At 42.8% G+C, this 16,941-nt stretch overlaps 1 protein-coding gene across 2 annotated transcripts in view; it reads left to right on the forward strand.

The window, feature by feature from the left end:
- TRPM6 (transient receptor potential cation channel subfamily M member 6) overlaps positions 1–16,941 on the forward strand; it is a 316,186-nt gene that overhangs the window by 134,020 nt on the left and 165,225 nt on the right. For both annotated transcript variants that reach the window (XM_082260562.1, XM_082260563.1), the window contains exons 10-12: positions 678–750; positions 3,727–3,827; positions 6,337–6,471. In XM_082260562.1, the coding sequence (XP_082116688.1) occupies positions 678–750; positions 3,727–3,827; positions 6,337–6,471 (309 nt within the window). The remainder of the gene's footprint in view (positions 1–677; positions 751–3,726; positions 3,828–6,336; positions 6,472–16,941) is intronic.

Below are 16,941 nucleotides of genomic sequence, written 5' to 3' on the forward strand. Positions count from 1 at the left end.
TGTGCAAACTTAGATAGCTTTAGACACCTTGGTGAAAAAGGTGGAGCTGCATTTTTACTCCTTGCCCCCTTTCTCACCTCAAACCTTCCTGTGTAACCATACATATTAGCAGTTCTCCATTTAACCCTCTTGGGTCTTTGGGATCAAAATGTAATTACCTCAGTTTCTGTGGCAGGGGGTTTATTTCAATTTTTTTCTCACAGAAAAGGGTGGCATCCACCCCACCTTTGATCTAAAATCACAGTTTTTTTTATTTATAAATTCTGTATGCAATCCACCAGGTCTGTCATCACTTCCCGTCACCAAGGAGACTTTCTAGCTTGGTGGAGCTTGGATGTGTATCTACATGACCCCATCTTTCCAGTGCATCATTTTTTCCTAGTCTTTGCTATGGACCCCTACATTACCAGTTTGTAGCCCTGCCCTACAGTACTTCCAGTGTTCACCAAGGTGTTGGCCCCAGCAATCTTTGCTCTGGGATGTTCAGAGGTATTAGTAGGTTGTTTATAGTTCAGGAAATAGGAAACCATCTATTTTTTCTCTCTTTTAATTTATTTGAACATCAATTTAAATAATTATTTCCTGGATTAAAAATATATAATTTATATCTGCCCAAAGTTCAACTTTAAAAGTCTGGGTTTGTGGTATCAAGATTAAATAAGTTTTTCCATTATCAGATTACCATATTTGATGCTGAGTCTGAAGAACAACAGGATATTGATGTGGCCATCTTGACAGCTCTTCTAAAAGGTAAGATACAAAATTGCTGAGTGCATTGGAAAATACCAGATGACTGTAATTATGTCTGCCTCATAATAATATGTACAACCATACAGTTTGCCTGGAAATTTTTTCATATATTTTGATAAATGCTGAAAGATAACCACTGTTGTTAGGAGATAGGGGTGAGGGCAGCAACCAATTCTGGGAAGGAAAGGGAGATATTCCTCTGTCCTTACTGCAAGTTGGCCAACAGAAAGAGAGGGGTGAAGCAACTATTGCAAGGTATTCCAGGAAAGTAAAGCCTGGATTTAAAAGTGAATATAGGTTTTGTCATTGCCATTTAACAACATTTCCAACTGTGCTTTTATTTAAATTTAGATGATTGAAGTGAAGGTCAAGTTTAAAATGTTAAATGTTTCCCTTAGGCTGGCCATGCATTATACAATTTTCTTACAATTTTCTGTACAGTTTTCTTGAAATTTACCTTCAACTATGTAGTACAAAGGCCTGCCTAATTGGATACTAGCTTTTATCTGATATTATGTGGTCTGTGGTAAATCTAACAGAAAATTGTACAAGAAAATTGAACATGTATGGCCAGCCTTACTTTCAGTTCCATTTTGTCACCTATAGCAGCCCTCTTTCCCATAAGACAAGCAGGCCTACTCGTACTCGGTTACCCCCAGGACTTATACACAATGCTATAGTGCCTGACTACTACGCCAGGGAATGTTTGCAGAGAGCAAAGCAAACAGGTTCTTGCAGTTGGCAGACAGGCAGGGCTCAAAATAGTCAGGGTCAAAATCCGATGTCAAAAGGCAGGCAGAATTCTGAGAATAGTCAATATCCGATCCCAGGTCGTCAAAGAGAGAATCCAATCTAGCAGAGTAGGGCAGACAAACAAGGAGCCTGAAACACACTATCACAAGCATGAGACTTGGCTGGCATAAATCAGGTTTGGTCTCCACCCAGAGACTTGCCATAATATTCACCTTGCAGGTCGACAGACAGACAAGGAGAATGCTACACCTAAAACCAGGATGCTGGAACCAGCAGCTATGCTCCTGACACAATTAGAATGGTCTCAAAAAAGAGATGAAGAATCTTCTCAGAAGATGTGGATGCTGCTATAAAAAATAAATGGAATGTCACACTTCCATCATCTATCAAAAAAAAAAAAAAGTTTTGGCTTTACATACAATTTAAAGTGGTTCTAAAGCTTTAGGATTTTCTACATTAATGCATTCTCTACATTAAGGTAAAAACACCTTCTATGAAGGTGATTCCCCCCCCCCAGCTCACCTTATACTTACCTGATCGCCCAAGAGCAGTGGCTCTCTCCACTCTGCCCCTCCTCACTGGGCAGATTGCTGTCAACCAAATCCAGTGACGAGGGAGTGGAAAACGGGGCTGAGCCGCTTTGTCTGTGTATAAAAACGCAGGCAGCACGGCTTGGGATCGAGCCCGCATGAGTGCCCCCATTGGAAGTGGCATCCTATGGGGGCACTTGCAGTAGAAGTGGAGCCAGGAGTGCAGACGGGGGACCCCAGGAGAGGAGGTTCGGGCTACTCTGTGCAAAACCATTTCACAGAGCAGGTACGTATAACATGTTTATTATTAAAAAAAGAACCACAAAGGTTTGCAATCACTTTAGGATAGTTATTCTTGGTGACCCAACATGATAGTAGGGCTCAGGGCCACCTATAAGGGGTACCACCGGCCGCGCTTTATGGGGCCCTGATCTCATCAGGTAAACAGGGAGGCCCAGGCAGCTGAGAAGCAGAAGTAGGTGTATCAGGGGCAGCAGTTACTAGAATTGATCTCCTGTAGATCCCCTCTGCAGAAGCTCCTGACACCGTCCTTCAGCTGCTCCTCTCCCTGACACTGACTTTCAGCTGCTTTATGGGGTAACTACAGGAGATTGGGTCCAGTAAATGCTGCCCCCACCACCCCCCCTGTCCAGGTTCCCCTTCCTTCTGCTACTCGATCCCCCCTGTGTGCCCCCTCTCTACTGCAGCACTGCTGGCTACCCCTCCTCTCTCTACCGCCTGCTGCTGTGGGGGATTGTTTCAGGATGGAAACCTTGGAACGGGGCCATTAAATATGTATTTTACAGGTCTCTTCCTTTTCTGAATGACCACAGTGAGTGGATGGTACCAATCACTCACTGTGTTCATATACAACTGAAGCATAATAAACTGTGTTTACTTTGCTTCAGTTTGTGAATGAACAGAAAGCTCTCTACAGAGCTATTCCTGTTCATTTATTCTATGCAGCTGAGGTTGAATGAGGATTGTGTCCTCCGTCACTTTCATTTTCTCAAAATTCAGACATCAGGGTTCTGTTTAGAACTCTGATATGTTACCAAAGCCCCCAAACTGGGCTGTTAACAAAATTGTAAAAAAATTATAAAAAATACAATGGTAAAAAATAATAAAAAATATAAATTTTAAAAAATATTAAAAATAAAAAACAAGTAAATAAGGTCTTATTCACGTGGGTTCTCTGGTCTATACAGTGTAAATGAGCAGTTTGTTTACCCCACTCCTTGTTTTATAGAAGCTGTACTATAGTTTCTATGAATGAAACATGACCTATTAATGCAATGCAGGGGCTGTCCTTTATTCATAGATCCTGTTTCATTCATAGTGGCTAAAGTTCAGCTTTTTTTAAATGAGGAGGTGGGCATAAACAGCGGGTACAGTCGGCACTCTTGATGTGTGTCACAGCTCCAATTTCAGCTCCAAGACAGTAGCACAAGTGACGCATGGCATCAATTGTAAGTAATCTCCCTTGTGCTGATTTTTTTTAAAGTAAACTTAGGTTTTAAGGTAAAAAATACCAGGCATTTAGTGCCATTTTAGGAATGAATGTACAGAATGTATAGTTTCTGTTATACTTTAAGATTCTGTGATGCAATTGTATCTGTTACAACAATAACTTATAAAATGTTTGTTCTTAAGTGCAAAAGTGATGTTTTTCTAAAATGTTTTTGTTTTGTAGGAACCAACATGTCTGCCCCAGACCAGTTAAGCTTGGCACTGACTTGGAACAGGGTGGACGTTGCTAAAAAACACATACTAGTGTATGGACAGGACTGGAAAGTTTGTATTTTTGATCTTAGTATTGTTACTAGTATTCTGTTGTTATAGAACACAGCTAAATGTAAAAACTCCCCCATAAATTGCTTAGTTGTGGTGGGCTACAGAACCCTAGTGCCCTTACATCTGGTTTTTGAAAAAAATAATAGGGCCTTGTATGTAGGTGAAGGAAAATAGGTGTTGTTGCCAGTAGCGACATCATTCTCTCTTTTTCCCATGGAAGCATGAATGGTAATATTTGGCTGCTGTTGTTTTTTTTCTTCCGACACATTTGTGCATAGGATGCAAAATGCCGATTGTCTTTCTTTCATTTTGCAAGTTTCTTTTTGCTTTTCTTAATCTGGTTTTAACCTGTTGTGCTGTACACCTGACCAGAACTGTGTGAACTCCTATTTTCCACTTGGATGAACAGCCCCTGAATTACTGATTCCAGATGCCTAGAGGAATAGAAAACTTTATAGTTTCTCTTTAAAAACACATTATTTGTTGGAACAGTACTTTCTAATCAGTGTCAGGATCATATCCCCAGGTATCTGAGCTAATTACATTTTTCACTGATGCTTGTCCACTTAGCAGTTACTTTAGCTATAGTTTCTTATGAGTAAAGTTCTACTGTTTCCTGTAACTACTTTTACAGTGCATGTAACTGTATATAATTATATATCTGAATGTAGTATACATTAACCACTTAAGCCCCGGAAGATTTTACCCCCTTCCTGACCAGTGCCTATTTTGCGATTCGGTCCTGCATGAATTTAACGGACTTGCGCGGTCGTGCGACGCTGTACCTAAACAAATTTGACGTCCTTTTTTTCCCACAAACAGAGCTTTCTTTTGGTGGTATTTGATCACCTGTGCGATTTTTTGATCATGCGCTATAAACAAAAAAAGAGCGTCAATTTTGCAAAAATAACAATATTTCTCAAATTTTTTATATGAAATTCCCCCCCAAAAAAATGTAAAAATCAAAATTTTTTAACATTTTAGGCCAATTTGTTTTATGCTACATATGTTTGGTAAAAAAAATTGCAAAAAGCGTATTTTGATTGGTTTTCTCAAAAGTTATTGCATTTACTAACTAAGGGAAAGATTTTTGTCATTTTTGTTGTTTTTTTTTTAACAAGTAATGGCGGCGATCTGCGATTTTTTTGTGGGACTGCGACATTGCGGCAGACAGATGGACCCTTGACTGACATTTTTGACACTTTTGGGGTTACCAGTGACATTACTACAGTAATCAGTGCTATACATATGCACTGTTACTGTAAAAATTATACTGGCAGGGAAGGGGTTAACTTTATTTGAGAGGGAGGGGTTAAGTGTGTCCCTAGGGGCGTGCTTCTAACTGTGATTGGATGTGGCTTGAGGTGTAAGAACAGTGATCAACGGTCCTACATAGCAGAACCGTATGATCTCAATTCTTACACAGGGGAGAATGACAGGCAGCTGTGTTTACATTACCCGCCTGCCTTTCTCCCGCTGTAACGGACAATCGCGCGGGGGGGTCCGTGAGCGAGCGGGAGCGTGCCTCCAGCGGCGCACGCTTGCTCCCTAGAGCCTCACAGGCTAGCGACGTAAACTTACGTCGCTTTGCCTGTGAGGGGCTGACAGCCGATGTAAATCATCGTTAGGCAGTCGGCAAGTGGTTAAGAAGACAATTACTTTGGAGCTTTGCTTCAAAATAGAAAACATCAATAGCAAAAACATGCTGTTTAGAGGGCCGCTCAATCCATTACTGATATTGTAGCTGTATTTATCCACTGGCTTTTCATATCTTTTTTGGGAACCCTTTCCATAGTCATTGAATACAACTGATTTTGTTTAGGCATAAAGAGGTTGATTTACTAAATGCAAATAGACTGTGCACTTTGCAAAGTGTGGTTGCACTTTGCCAGTGCAGTTACTCCAGAACTAGTAAATGAGCAGAAGCTCTGCTGACTTTCATCATCCGATCATGTGCCAGCCAAGAGCAGCTTCTTTTGTTCTCCTTTCAAGTGATTGGGTACTCTTTGCAAAGTGAATCTTTACCTCATTTACTAAGCTCTGGAGCAAGTGCACTTTGCAAAGTACACAGTCTATTTGCATTTAGAAAATCAGCCGTAAAGCCTCAGTCTTCCAATCTATTATTATTTTGCCTAAAGGATATTTTTACCCAAAACTGATATTTCAGTAGGCTCCATGCAAACCTTCTTTGCTATTCAACTTGACATATATGTTTTCCTATACCTCTGTCTGTGTGGCAATTGGTTCCCTCTTTTTGTTTTTACATTTATGACACAGATAACTGGTGTAATAAAAATGTTGATCCATTCATATTGCTTTTTGGCTATACTTCTGGTTACTTTCAAAATAGCTTCTTATACATTTAGACTGAAGCCTGTGTATATATACAGTATATATATATATATATATATATATATAAAAAACGAATAAATATATTTAAATTAAGCTGCAGTTTTTAGTATGAGAAGAAAGGTGATTTTAAAATTTTGATACTGATTTCTCTTGAAAGGTGGGCTCTTTGGAACAAGCAATGCAAGATGCTTTGGTAATGGATCGTGTGGACTTTGTGAAATTACTAATTGAATATGGCGTGAATATGCATCGCTTTCTGACAATAAGCAAATTGGAAGAGCTATATAATACTGTAAGTGTCTGTATTAAATAGCTATAGGACAACCTAGATGTCTGTACTTGCTCAGTTCAGCCTTTGCCCTCCTAATGTTTCATTTTTTAAAGAAAACAGCTGTGTTAGTTATCCAAAAGGAACACAATGGTACAGCTATGTAGCCAATTAGCTTCGAACTTCAGCTTGTTAAGCTAAGCTTTGACAAGAAAACCTGGAAGCTGGTTGGAGTCCTTCACCTTTGGGCTCACTGCCACCTGAAGGATTGAACAAAAATACTGTAGGCTAGTCCAAGATAACGAGACAAAAGCAGAAAAAATTCCCAGCTCAATTTACCAACCAGTTTGCTCACCAACCAAATTAACCTGTCCAACAGTATGCATTAAAAACAGGGGTTTAGTTATCACACATTTGCAAACGCATGTGTAAGCTGCAGGGCCACTTCACAGCACCCTGTATTACTTGCAGTCCTAACTCCTGTAAATTTATGAGAGTCTCCACCGTGGAAGCACATGCACTCTAATGGATAGATAGGGGGCAGGTGAGCCTGGAGGTAACCCAACCCTCCTTAAAGGTAATTGGTGGCACAGTGGACACCCAGCTCATAGCACAATGGCAGCAAAGGCATCCGGTGTGTCCACTCACCAGTATACATCAACAACAAACAAGATGGCCCCTACTCCCACCTATTACTGGCCTTCATAGCACATGGAAGGGCAACGCATGTGAGACAAAAGCAGAAAAAATTCCCAGCTCAATTTACCAACCAGTTTGCTGGTACTCCCACGTCTGTTTGGCCTCAAGAGTTGTATTTCAACCTAGTCTCTCTTTTTTTTCCAGTAGAAAACATCTACTCTTTTTGGGACCTGTAAGTCCAAAAGATTTGCACTATAGCCAACAGATCTACCATACCATTCCTTTCCTACAGGTATTCTCTGACTTCTGTGGTCAGCTTCAGGTGTTATGGCATTTCAGGCTCACCTCTGCACTTTGATTGTTCGTAAAGATGCTGGCCCCAGTGTAAGCCCTAATACTGTCTCATGGCATCCTGCTTGGTGGCCAGCAGGGGAGACAACAGTTGGTGTGGGTTATGTTGATCAATCTCTGTCTGAGTGTCCAGATGTCTCAATGATTTGGTTGAATCTTGAATCATCAGACACCAATGATGGAATCCTTTTATCACCAGCAGGCAGCTTAAACCAAATGTTTCTTCTGCAGAAGAATATACAGGGTAATTCATTCCTATGTCCTTTTCCCTTAGTCTGGGTGTTACCCATCTCTCAGTTATTGTAGGAGAGCCATGTGTCTGTTAGCAATCCTTTTTAAGGCAACTTCTTATCTTCAGTCTGCCCCAGACTATGTCACTCTGTTATTGTGGGATGAGTTGTATACATTTCGGAGCAGCCCGAATTGCTTGCTCCTGAAAATCAGGTATTTCCTATCCTGGCGAACCAGTCTTCTAGCTCTAGAGTCAGGGAAGTTTTCCCATCCCACCATCTGAAAGATCTGATCATCAAAGAATTCTCATCTTGCAGTCTACATCCTGGAGTTTCAGAAGCTGTGGTTTCTTCTGTATAACCATTAGCAGGTCATCAGACCCAGATCCAGGTGGGTAATGTACCAATGTTCCAAAGTTGCCTAATGCTTGTATAGGGAGTTTCTATGTGCCTTACCTTGTCTGTACATTGTGACTATGTGGGATCAAACTTGGTTATCTTTGCGTTCTCAGAAACCACTGTTGTACTCCTTGGAGGCAATTTCACTCTAATTCAACCTGAAGTGTTATATCACTTCAAGACAATCACCTTGCAGAGGTAGTCATCGCCTCTGCAAGGTGATTGTCTGTCCTAACAGCCCCTTCATACATGGCACCTAGGCCTTGCTAGGCCTTTAATGAGATTAGGTGAGTTAAGGCTTTAGACCTTCCTCTAACCTAGGGTGATTCTGATCCTCCCTCAACCAGGACACTGTTCTCCAGTCACTCTGTCTGGCCCAGATCTCTGAGTAGAGCCCTTTTTATTTGTAGACGATGGTGTAGGCTGCAAATCTATTTTACTAAGGTTATGCAAGATTATATGATGGGCCACATTGCAAATGTGAATACTTACACAGAGCACAGAGGCCATAAATGTGCTTTCATGGCTTTCCTTGTAGAACTCTAATCTGATCCACTTGAGGCCTGAGATGCCTTTGAGCCTTCAACCACCAGACTCTGTCTGATACCGAGTCCCTTAAGCCTAGTACGCACAATCAAAAAAAAGGACGAAAAATACCACGTTCGAAGCGATCGTAAAATAATCAGATTTTTAGCACAGCTGTTGAGAGCCGATAATGACAGTTCGTCCAATAGACAAACACAAAATTATTTCTTGTACAATACCAGAGCATACGATTTTCATTTAATCAGTACAGTTTTTGTCCGAATAAAATCAGAAGAACAAAACTACACATGCGAAAGAATACATTGCTATACAATACATTACATCACTTCCGAAGTGGTATTCTGTCGTAAGAGAATTTTAGTATGTTGAGTAAGCTCTTCATTTTCAATATGAGACTAGCATGCAAAAAAAAAAACAACAGTTGATTATCATCCGATATTCTCATTTACAAGGCTTTAAAACCTTAACCTGAAGAGTCTAAGGCTTCAGCCATTATTCCCAAACTAAAAGAAACCATATCTATTACTGTGGTATGCACCACCTTAAAGCTTGAAGCTCAGCATGTAGCTTCTACCAGTGCTGTCCCCAGTCTAGGCCCATTTAGCTCATTTTTATTTTCTTTGCAAGGTGAGTGTAAGAGCTGGCAGCCATATCCTGTAAAGAGTTTTTCCTGGTCTTACACAAGGACAAAATAGTACTGAGGTCCAGAACTTCCTTTTTACATAAGATAGTTTCAGTCCTTCACCTCAGCCAGGACATTGTTCTTTCATTCCTGTCCATCTCCAGTTTTCTAGAAGATCACCCTCCATTGTTTGGATGTAGATTGTGCTGTGTGAATTTACTTTGAAGCCACTGCATCCTTCAGAAAGACTGACTCTCTTTTTCTTATTCCTGAGGGTTCCTTGTAAAGTAGAACCAGTGTTTCATTCCACGATTTATCAGTTGCTCAGGCAGATCATTATCTAAGCTTATGGTCTTAAGAATTGGGTCCACTCTACCCTGTCAAAGCACACTGTACTATATCTGTGCATGCTTCTTGGCTTTTCTGACCTAACATCGGTTTCTCAGATTAACAAGACTGCCATCTGGTTTTCTGTTCACATGTTCTCTAAGCTTTACCAAGTGACTGTTCAGGCTTCCTGCCATTTTTAGGAGTAAGGTCCTTCAGGCGACCCTGAGAACCACAGGCACTTCTTTAGATCTGTTGTTTTTTATGGGCCTGTTAGTAGTTTGTTTGCTGTTGCCCAACCCTCAATTGGACTGCTTTTGGACTTCCTGACAGTATTAGAATTCCTATTTCCTTTTGGGGTTGAAAGAAAAAATATGATTTATGTACTTGCTGTAAAATTTTCTTGGAGTCCCTTGAGTAACACAGGTTCCACACATCTGTATCTACGATCATGCTGTTATTACTACTTTGCCACAAATCTGGGGCTGAGAGTAGGAGGGGTTATACTGGGCTGGTCCACATTTTATTTTGCCAGTGGACAATTCTCCTGTAGGCAGCAGTATTACTGACAGTATTAGAATTCCTGTGTCCCTCAATAGACTCCAAGAAAATTATTTTACAGTAAGCACAAAAATTCCTTTTTTTATATATTCATTTTTTTTCTTGGAGTTATTTGAGAGGCATAGATTCTACCCCTCTGTGTTTATAAGCATGGTTTTCACACTGTTTACTACAAAACTAAGGCATGCTTTTAGTAGAAGGGGTTATCCTGGACTGGCCTACTATCTTCATTTGCTAGTGACCAAATTTCCTATAGAAGGCAGTGTAACCTGAAGATAAAAGACTTGCTGTGTTCTTCAATAGACTCTAAACAAAGGAATTGATGGTGAGTACAAAATCCAACATTTTTTTTAGTGCTCACACAGGTCTGCCCCCTTTGATTATGTTATGAACTCTGTTGGATTACTGCATATTCATATTACAGGAGAGAAATCTGTTTTCTTTATGTTCATTCTTATGTTATTCTGTATATGGACATCTTATGTGAACATGCTACTGCTTTGTTTTTAAGTAAGTTGTCCTAAATCAGAGATATTACTGTACTTGAAGTGCATGTTTCATATGTCCACAGTCCTTACATAATTATTCTGACACAGTGTGATATTTCAGAGTACCAGATTTCAGCAGTAGTCAATAGTGATGTCGCGAACCTAAAATTCGCGGTTCGCGAACGGCGAACGCGAACATCGGCAAATGTTCGCGAACCGGGCGAACCGCCATAGACTTCAATAGGCAGGCGAATTTTAAAACACACAGGGACTCTTTCTGGCCACAATAGTGATGGAAAAGTTGTTTCAAGGGGACTAACACCTGGACTGTGGCATGCCGGAGAGGGATCACGCAAAAAAAAGTTCTTAAAAATTATAATTTTTTGATAGAGAGCCAATTATTGGAAAAATTAAAAAAAAATAAAAATAAAAAATTTCTTTGGATTTAGCATCTGGGGGGTCTAAAAAGTGTACCTGTGAAGTTTCAGCTCTGTAGCATGTCCAGAACCCCTAAAAAACAGCATTTTTCTTATATTTTCAGGAATATGGCTTCTCTGCGGCTGGCTTTTTCTCTTGCAGGCATTTATCGGGCATTTTTTTAGGCAGGCATGTCATTTTTTGTATTTAGTGTCTGGGGGGTCACAAAAGTGTACCTGTCAAGTTTCAGCTCTGTAGCATGTCCAGAACCCCTAAAAAACAGCATTTTTCTTATATTTTCAGGAATACGGCTTCTCTGCGGCTGGCTTTTTCTCTTGCAGGCATTTATCGGGCATTTTTTTAGGCAGGCATGTCATTTTTTGTATTTAGTGTCTGGGGGGTCACAAAAGTGTACCTGTCAAGTTTCAGCTCTGTAGCATGTCCAGAACCCCTAAAAAACAGCATTTTTCTTATATTTTCAGGAATACGGCTTCTCTGCGGCTGGCTTTTTCTCTTGCAGGCATTTATCGGGCATTTTTATAGGCAGGCATGTCATTTTTTGTATTTAGTGTCTGGGGGGTCACAAAAGTGTACCTGTCAAGTTTCAGCTCTGTAGCATGTCCAGAACCCCTAAAAAACAGCATTTTTCTTATATTTTCAGGAATACGGCTTCTCTGCGGCTGGCTTTTTCTCTTGCAGGCATTTATCGGGCATTTTTTTAGGCAGGCATGTCATTTTTTGTATTTAGTGTCTGGGGGGTCTAAAAAGTGTACCTGTCAAGTTTCAGCTCTGTAGCATGTCCAGAACCCCTAAAAAACAGCATTTTTCTTATATTTTCAGGAATACGGCTTCTCTGCGGCTGGCTTTTTCTCTTGCAGGCATTTATCGGGCATTTTTTTAGGCAGGCATGTCATTTTTTGTATTTAGTGTCTGGGGGGTCACAAAAGTGTACCTGTCAAGTTTCAGCTCTGTAGCATGTCCAGAACCCCTAAAAAACAGCATTTTTCTTATATTTTCAGGAATACGGCTTCTCTGCGGCTGGCTTTTTCTCTTGCAGGCATTTATCGGGCATTTTTTTAGGCAGGCATGTCATTTTTTGTATTTAGTGTCTGGGGGGTCACAAAAGTGTACCTGTCAAGTTTCAGCTCTGTAGCATGTCCAGAACCCCTAAAAAACAGCATTTTTCTTATATTTTCAGGAATACGGCTTCTCTGCGGCTGTCTTTTTCTCTTGCAGGCATTTATCGGGCATTTTTTTAGGCAGGCATGTCATTTTTTGTATTTAGTGTCTGGGGGGTCACAAAAGTGTACCTGTCAAGTTTCAGATCTGTAGCATGTCCAGAACCCCTAAAAAACAGCATTTTTCTTATATTTTCAGGAATACGGCTTCTCTGCGGCTGTCTTTTTCTCTTGCAGGCATTTATCGGGCATTTTTTTAGGCAGGCATGTCATTTTTTGTATTTAGTGTCTGGGGGGTCACAAAAGTGTACCTGTCAAGTTTCAGCTCTGTAGCATGTCCAGAACCCCTAAAAAACAGCATTTTTCTTATATTTTCAGGAATACGGCTTCTCTGCGGCTGTCTTTTTCTCTTGCAGGCATTTATCGGGCATTTTTTTAGGCAGGCATGTCATTTTTTGTATTTAGTGTCTGGGGGGTCACAAAAGTGTACCTGTCAAGTTTCAGATCTGTAGCATGTCCAGAACCCCTAAAAAACAGCATTTTTCTTATATTTTCAGGAATACGGCTTCTCTGCGGCTGTCTTTTTCTCTTGCAGGCATTTATCGGGCATTTTTTTAGGCAGGCATGTCATTTTTTGTATTTAGTGTCTGGGGGGTCACAAAAGTGTACCTGTCAAGTTTCAGATCTGTAGCATGTCCAGAACCCCTAAAAAACAGCATTTTTCTTATATTTTCAGGAATACGGCTTCTCTGCGGCTGTCTTTTTCTCTTGCAGGCATTTATCGGGCATTTTTTTAGGCAGGCATGTCATTTTTTGTATTTAGTGTCTGGGGGGTCTAAAAAGTGTACCTGTCAAGTTTCAGCTCTGTAGTATGTCCACAACCCAAAAAAAACAGCATTTTTCTTATGATTTTTAGTAGAAAACTAATGCAGTGTCTTTCCAGCTGTCTTTTTTTCTTTCTGGCAAGCTGAAATATGATATGCCAAGGCAAACATGCCTATCAGTTGAGCTATGACACAGACAACACTGCACACATGGGGAAATATGTAAAACAAAAAACAGGAAAAGGAAATTAGGTGACGGTAACAAAACATGATATTGTGATTGGCCAAATAAAAAGTCACCTCGCGATGAGGTCGCGCCAAAGTCGCGCTAAGTCGCGCCAAAGTCGCACTGGAAGCGACGCTACTTTAGTGGTAGCGGCAGTGTAAACCAGCACTAAAACATCCAGTGTGTGAATACGATCAGGTATGATGTTTTATCGGTCAAGTAGTGTAAGGGTTACGCCCGTTGCCCGCTTCACAGTGACAGACCAAACTCTGACAGACCAAACTCCCCGTTTAACAGTCAGTCAGTCCATTTGCACAACCGCAAACTCCCAATTTGCACAAGGTTGGATACCAAGCTAGCCATGTCCCGTTCCTTGTCCTCACTGACATCATTGAAGGTCTCTTCCTCCACCCAGCCACATACAACACCAAGGGTCCCCGAAAGGTGAGAACAAGCCCCCTGGGACGCCTGCTGTGGCTGGTATTCCACCTCCTCAAAGCCACCTTCCTCCTCTGACTTCTCTTCTTCAGACTCCTCTCTCTGCGTTGCCACAGGTCCAGCAATTGACAACGACAAGGCTGCTTCTGGTGGTGATGAGGACCACAACTCTTCCTCTTCATGCTCATCTACAGCCTGATCCAGTACTCTTCGCAGGGCACGCTCCAGAAAAAACGCATATGGGATGAGGTCGATGATGTTGCCTTGGGTTCGACTGACCACCAGGGTTGTCATCTCCGCAAAAGGACGCATGAGCCTACAGCCATTGTTCATGAGCATTCAGTAACGCGGCCAAAAAATACCCAGCTCCGCAGAAAGAATGAAAGAAAATGAATGTTTTTTTTTATGAAAAATTATCCTGCGGATCGCTTTTGGTCTGTACACAATGAAGCAACGACCTTATCATCTGGGGTGTGCCAACACAATCCTAGAGGTGATCGCTTCATTGTGATACGCAAGCCCCTTCACCACGACAAGGTAACGATCACGAAGGGGAATTGACACATGTATGTGCCTTTTTTTTTGTTTTTTGTTTTTTTGCAGCCACAGTGTAGCACCAGAGGCCAGAAAAATTAGGCATGTACACATGCATGAAAAAGTAGGTATTGTTGCAGCCGCTGCTGTAGCAGCGGCCTGAAAAATTGAGGTTTTAAGGCAGAAAGTGCACTAAAACATTGCTGCTTGAACCGTAGTTGGTGGCGGAGACGTCACGTAAGTCATCCGGCATGCAGAGAATGATTATATACAGCAGCGTGTGGACCATTTTTAGGCCAAGGCATCTCAGTCATCACCAGGCCTTTTTTAGTCAAATGCATCCCCCACTGTCAGTCCCTTCGGGATCCATGCCTCATTCATCTTAATAAACGTGAGGTAATCAAGACTTTTTTGACCTAGGCGACTTCTCTTCTCAGTGACAATACCTCCTGCTGCGCTGAAGGTCCTTTCTGACAGCACACTTGAAGCGGGGCAGGCCAGAAGTTCAATGGCAAACTGGGATAGCTCAGGCCACAGGTCAAGCCTGCACACCCAGTAGTCAAGGGGTTCATCGCTCCTCAGAGTGTCGATATCTGCAGTTAAGGCAAGGTAGTCTGCTACCTGTCGGTCGAGTCGTTCTCTGAGGGTGGACCCCGAAGGGCTGTGGCGATGCATAGGACTAAAAAAGCTCCGCATGTCCTCCATCAACAAGACGTCTGTAAAGCGTCCTGTCCTTGCCGGCGTGGTTGTGGTGGTAGGAGGAGGATTACTTTCACCTCTTCCCCTGTTGGATTCCCGTTGTGCTGTGACATCACCCTTATACGCTGTGTAGAGCATAGTTTTTAACTTATTTTGTAGCTGCTGCATCCTTTGCGACTGCCGGTAATTGGGTAACATGTCACAGACTTTCTGCTTATACCGGGGGTCTAGTAGCGTGGCCACCCAGTACAGGTCGTTCTCCTTCAGCCTTTTTATACGAGGGTCTCTCAACAGGCATGACAGCATGAAAGACCCCATTTGGACAAGGTTGGATGCCGAGCTACTCATGTCCAATTCCTCGTCCTCACTGATGTCATTGAAGGTGTGTTCTTCCCCCCAGCCACGTACAACACCACGGGTACCAGATAGGTGACAACGAGCACCCTGGGATGCCTGCTGTGGTTGGTGTTCCTCCTCCTCAAAGCCACATTCCTCCTCTGACTCCTCTTCCTCACACTCCTCTTCCAGTGTTGCCGCAGGTCCAGCAATCGATGGTAAGGCTGTTTCTGGTGGTGGTGATGGTGACCACAACTCTTCCTCTTCCTCTTCACGCTCATCTACGGCCTGATCCAGCACTCTTCGCAGGGCACGCTCCAGGAAAAAAACATATGGGATGATGTCGCTGATGGTGCCTTCAGTGCGACTCACTAGGTTTGTCACCTCCTCAAAAGGACGCATGAGCCTACAGGCATTGCGCATGAGCGTCCAGTAGCGTGGCAAAAAAATACCCAGCTCCGCAGAGGCTGTCCTAGCACCCCGGTCATACAAATACTCGTTGACCGCTTTTTCTTGTTGGAGCAGGCGGTCGAACATTAGCAGTGTTGAATTCCAACGTGTCGGGCTGTCGCAAATCAAGCGCCTCACTGGCATGTTGTTTCGCCGCTGAATATCTGCAAAGTGCGCCATGGCCGTGTAGGAACGCCTGAAATGGCCACACACCTTCCTGGCCTGCTTGAGGACGTCCTGTAAGCCTGGGTACTTCTGCACAAAACGTTGCACAATCAGATTCAACACATGTGCCATGCACGGCACATGTGTCAACTTGCCCAAATTCAATGCCGCCAACAAATTGCTCCCGTTGTCACACACCACTTTGCCGATCTCCAGTTGGTGCGGGGTCAGCCACTGATCCACCTGTGCATTCAGGGCGGACAGTAGTGCTGGTCCGGTGTGACTCTCTGCTTTCAGGCAAGTCAACCCCAAGACAGCGTGACACTGTCGTATCCGGCATGTGGAATAGCCCCTGGGGAGCTGGGGGGGTGCAGTTGGTGTGGAGCAAGACGCAACAGCAGAAGAGGACTCAGCCGAGGAGGTTAGCATAGAGGATGGAGTAGGAGGAGTAGAGGAGGTGGCAGCAGGCCTGCCTGCAAGTCGTGGCGGTGTCACCAACTCCTCTGCAGCAGAGCCACGCATTCCATGCTTGGCAGCCGCCAGCAGGTTTACCCAATGCGCAGTGTACGTTATATACCTGCCCTGACCGTGCTTTGCAGACCAGCTATCAGTGGTCAGATGGACCCTTGCCCCAACACTGTGTGCCAGACGTGACATGATTTCTTTTTCCACAATAGAGTACAGGTTGGGGATTGCCTTTTGTGAAAAATAATTTCGGCCGGGTACCTTCCACTGCGGTGTCCCAATAGCGACAAATTTTTTGAAGGCCTCAGACTCCACCAGCTTGTATGGTAAAAGCTGGCGGGCTAAGAGTTCCGACAAGCCAGCTGTCAGACGCCGGGCAAGGGGGTGACTCTGCGAGATTGGCTTTTTGCGCTCAAACATTTCCTTCACAGACACCTGACTGTGGGCAGGTGACGAGCAGGAACTGCTGAAGGTGAGAGGCGGAGGGGCGGGTTGTTGATAGGGGGCATGGAGGACAGCAGTGGTTGACGTGGCTGAAGATGCTGGACCAGGAGGAGGATGGTGGCTTTCAGTTTGTGTGCTGCTTTTACTCATGTGTT

Source organism: Pelophylax lessonae, assembly GCF_965119305.1.
Source record: "Pelophylax lessonae genome assembly, chromosome: 1".
NCBI classification, from domain to species: Eukaryota; Metazoa; Chordata; class Amphibia; order Anura; family Ranidae; genus Pelophylax; species Pelophylax lessonae.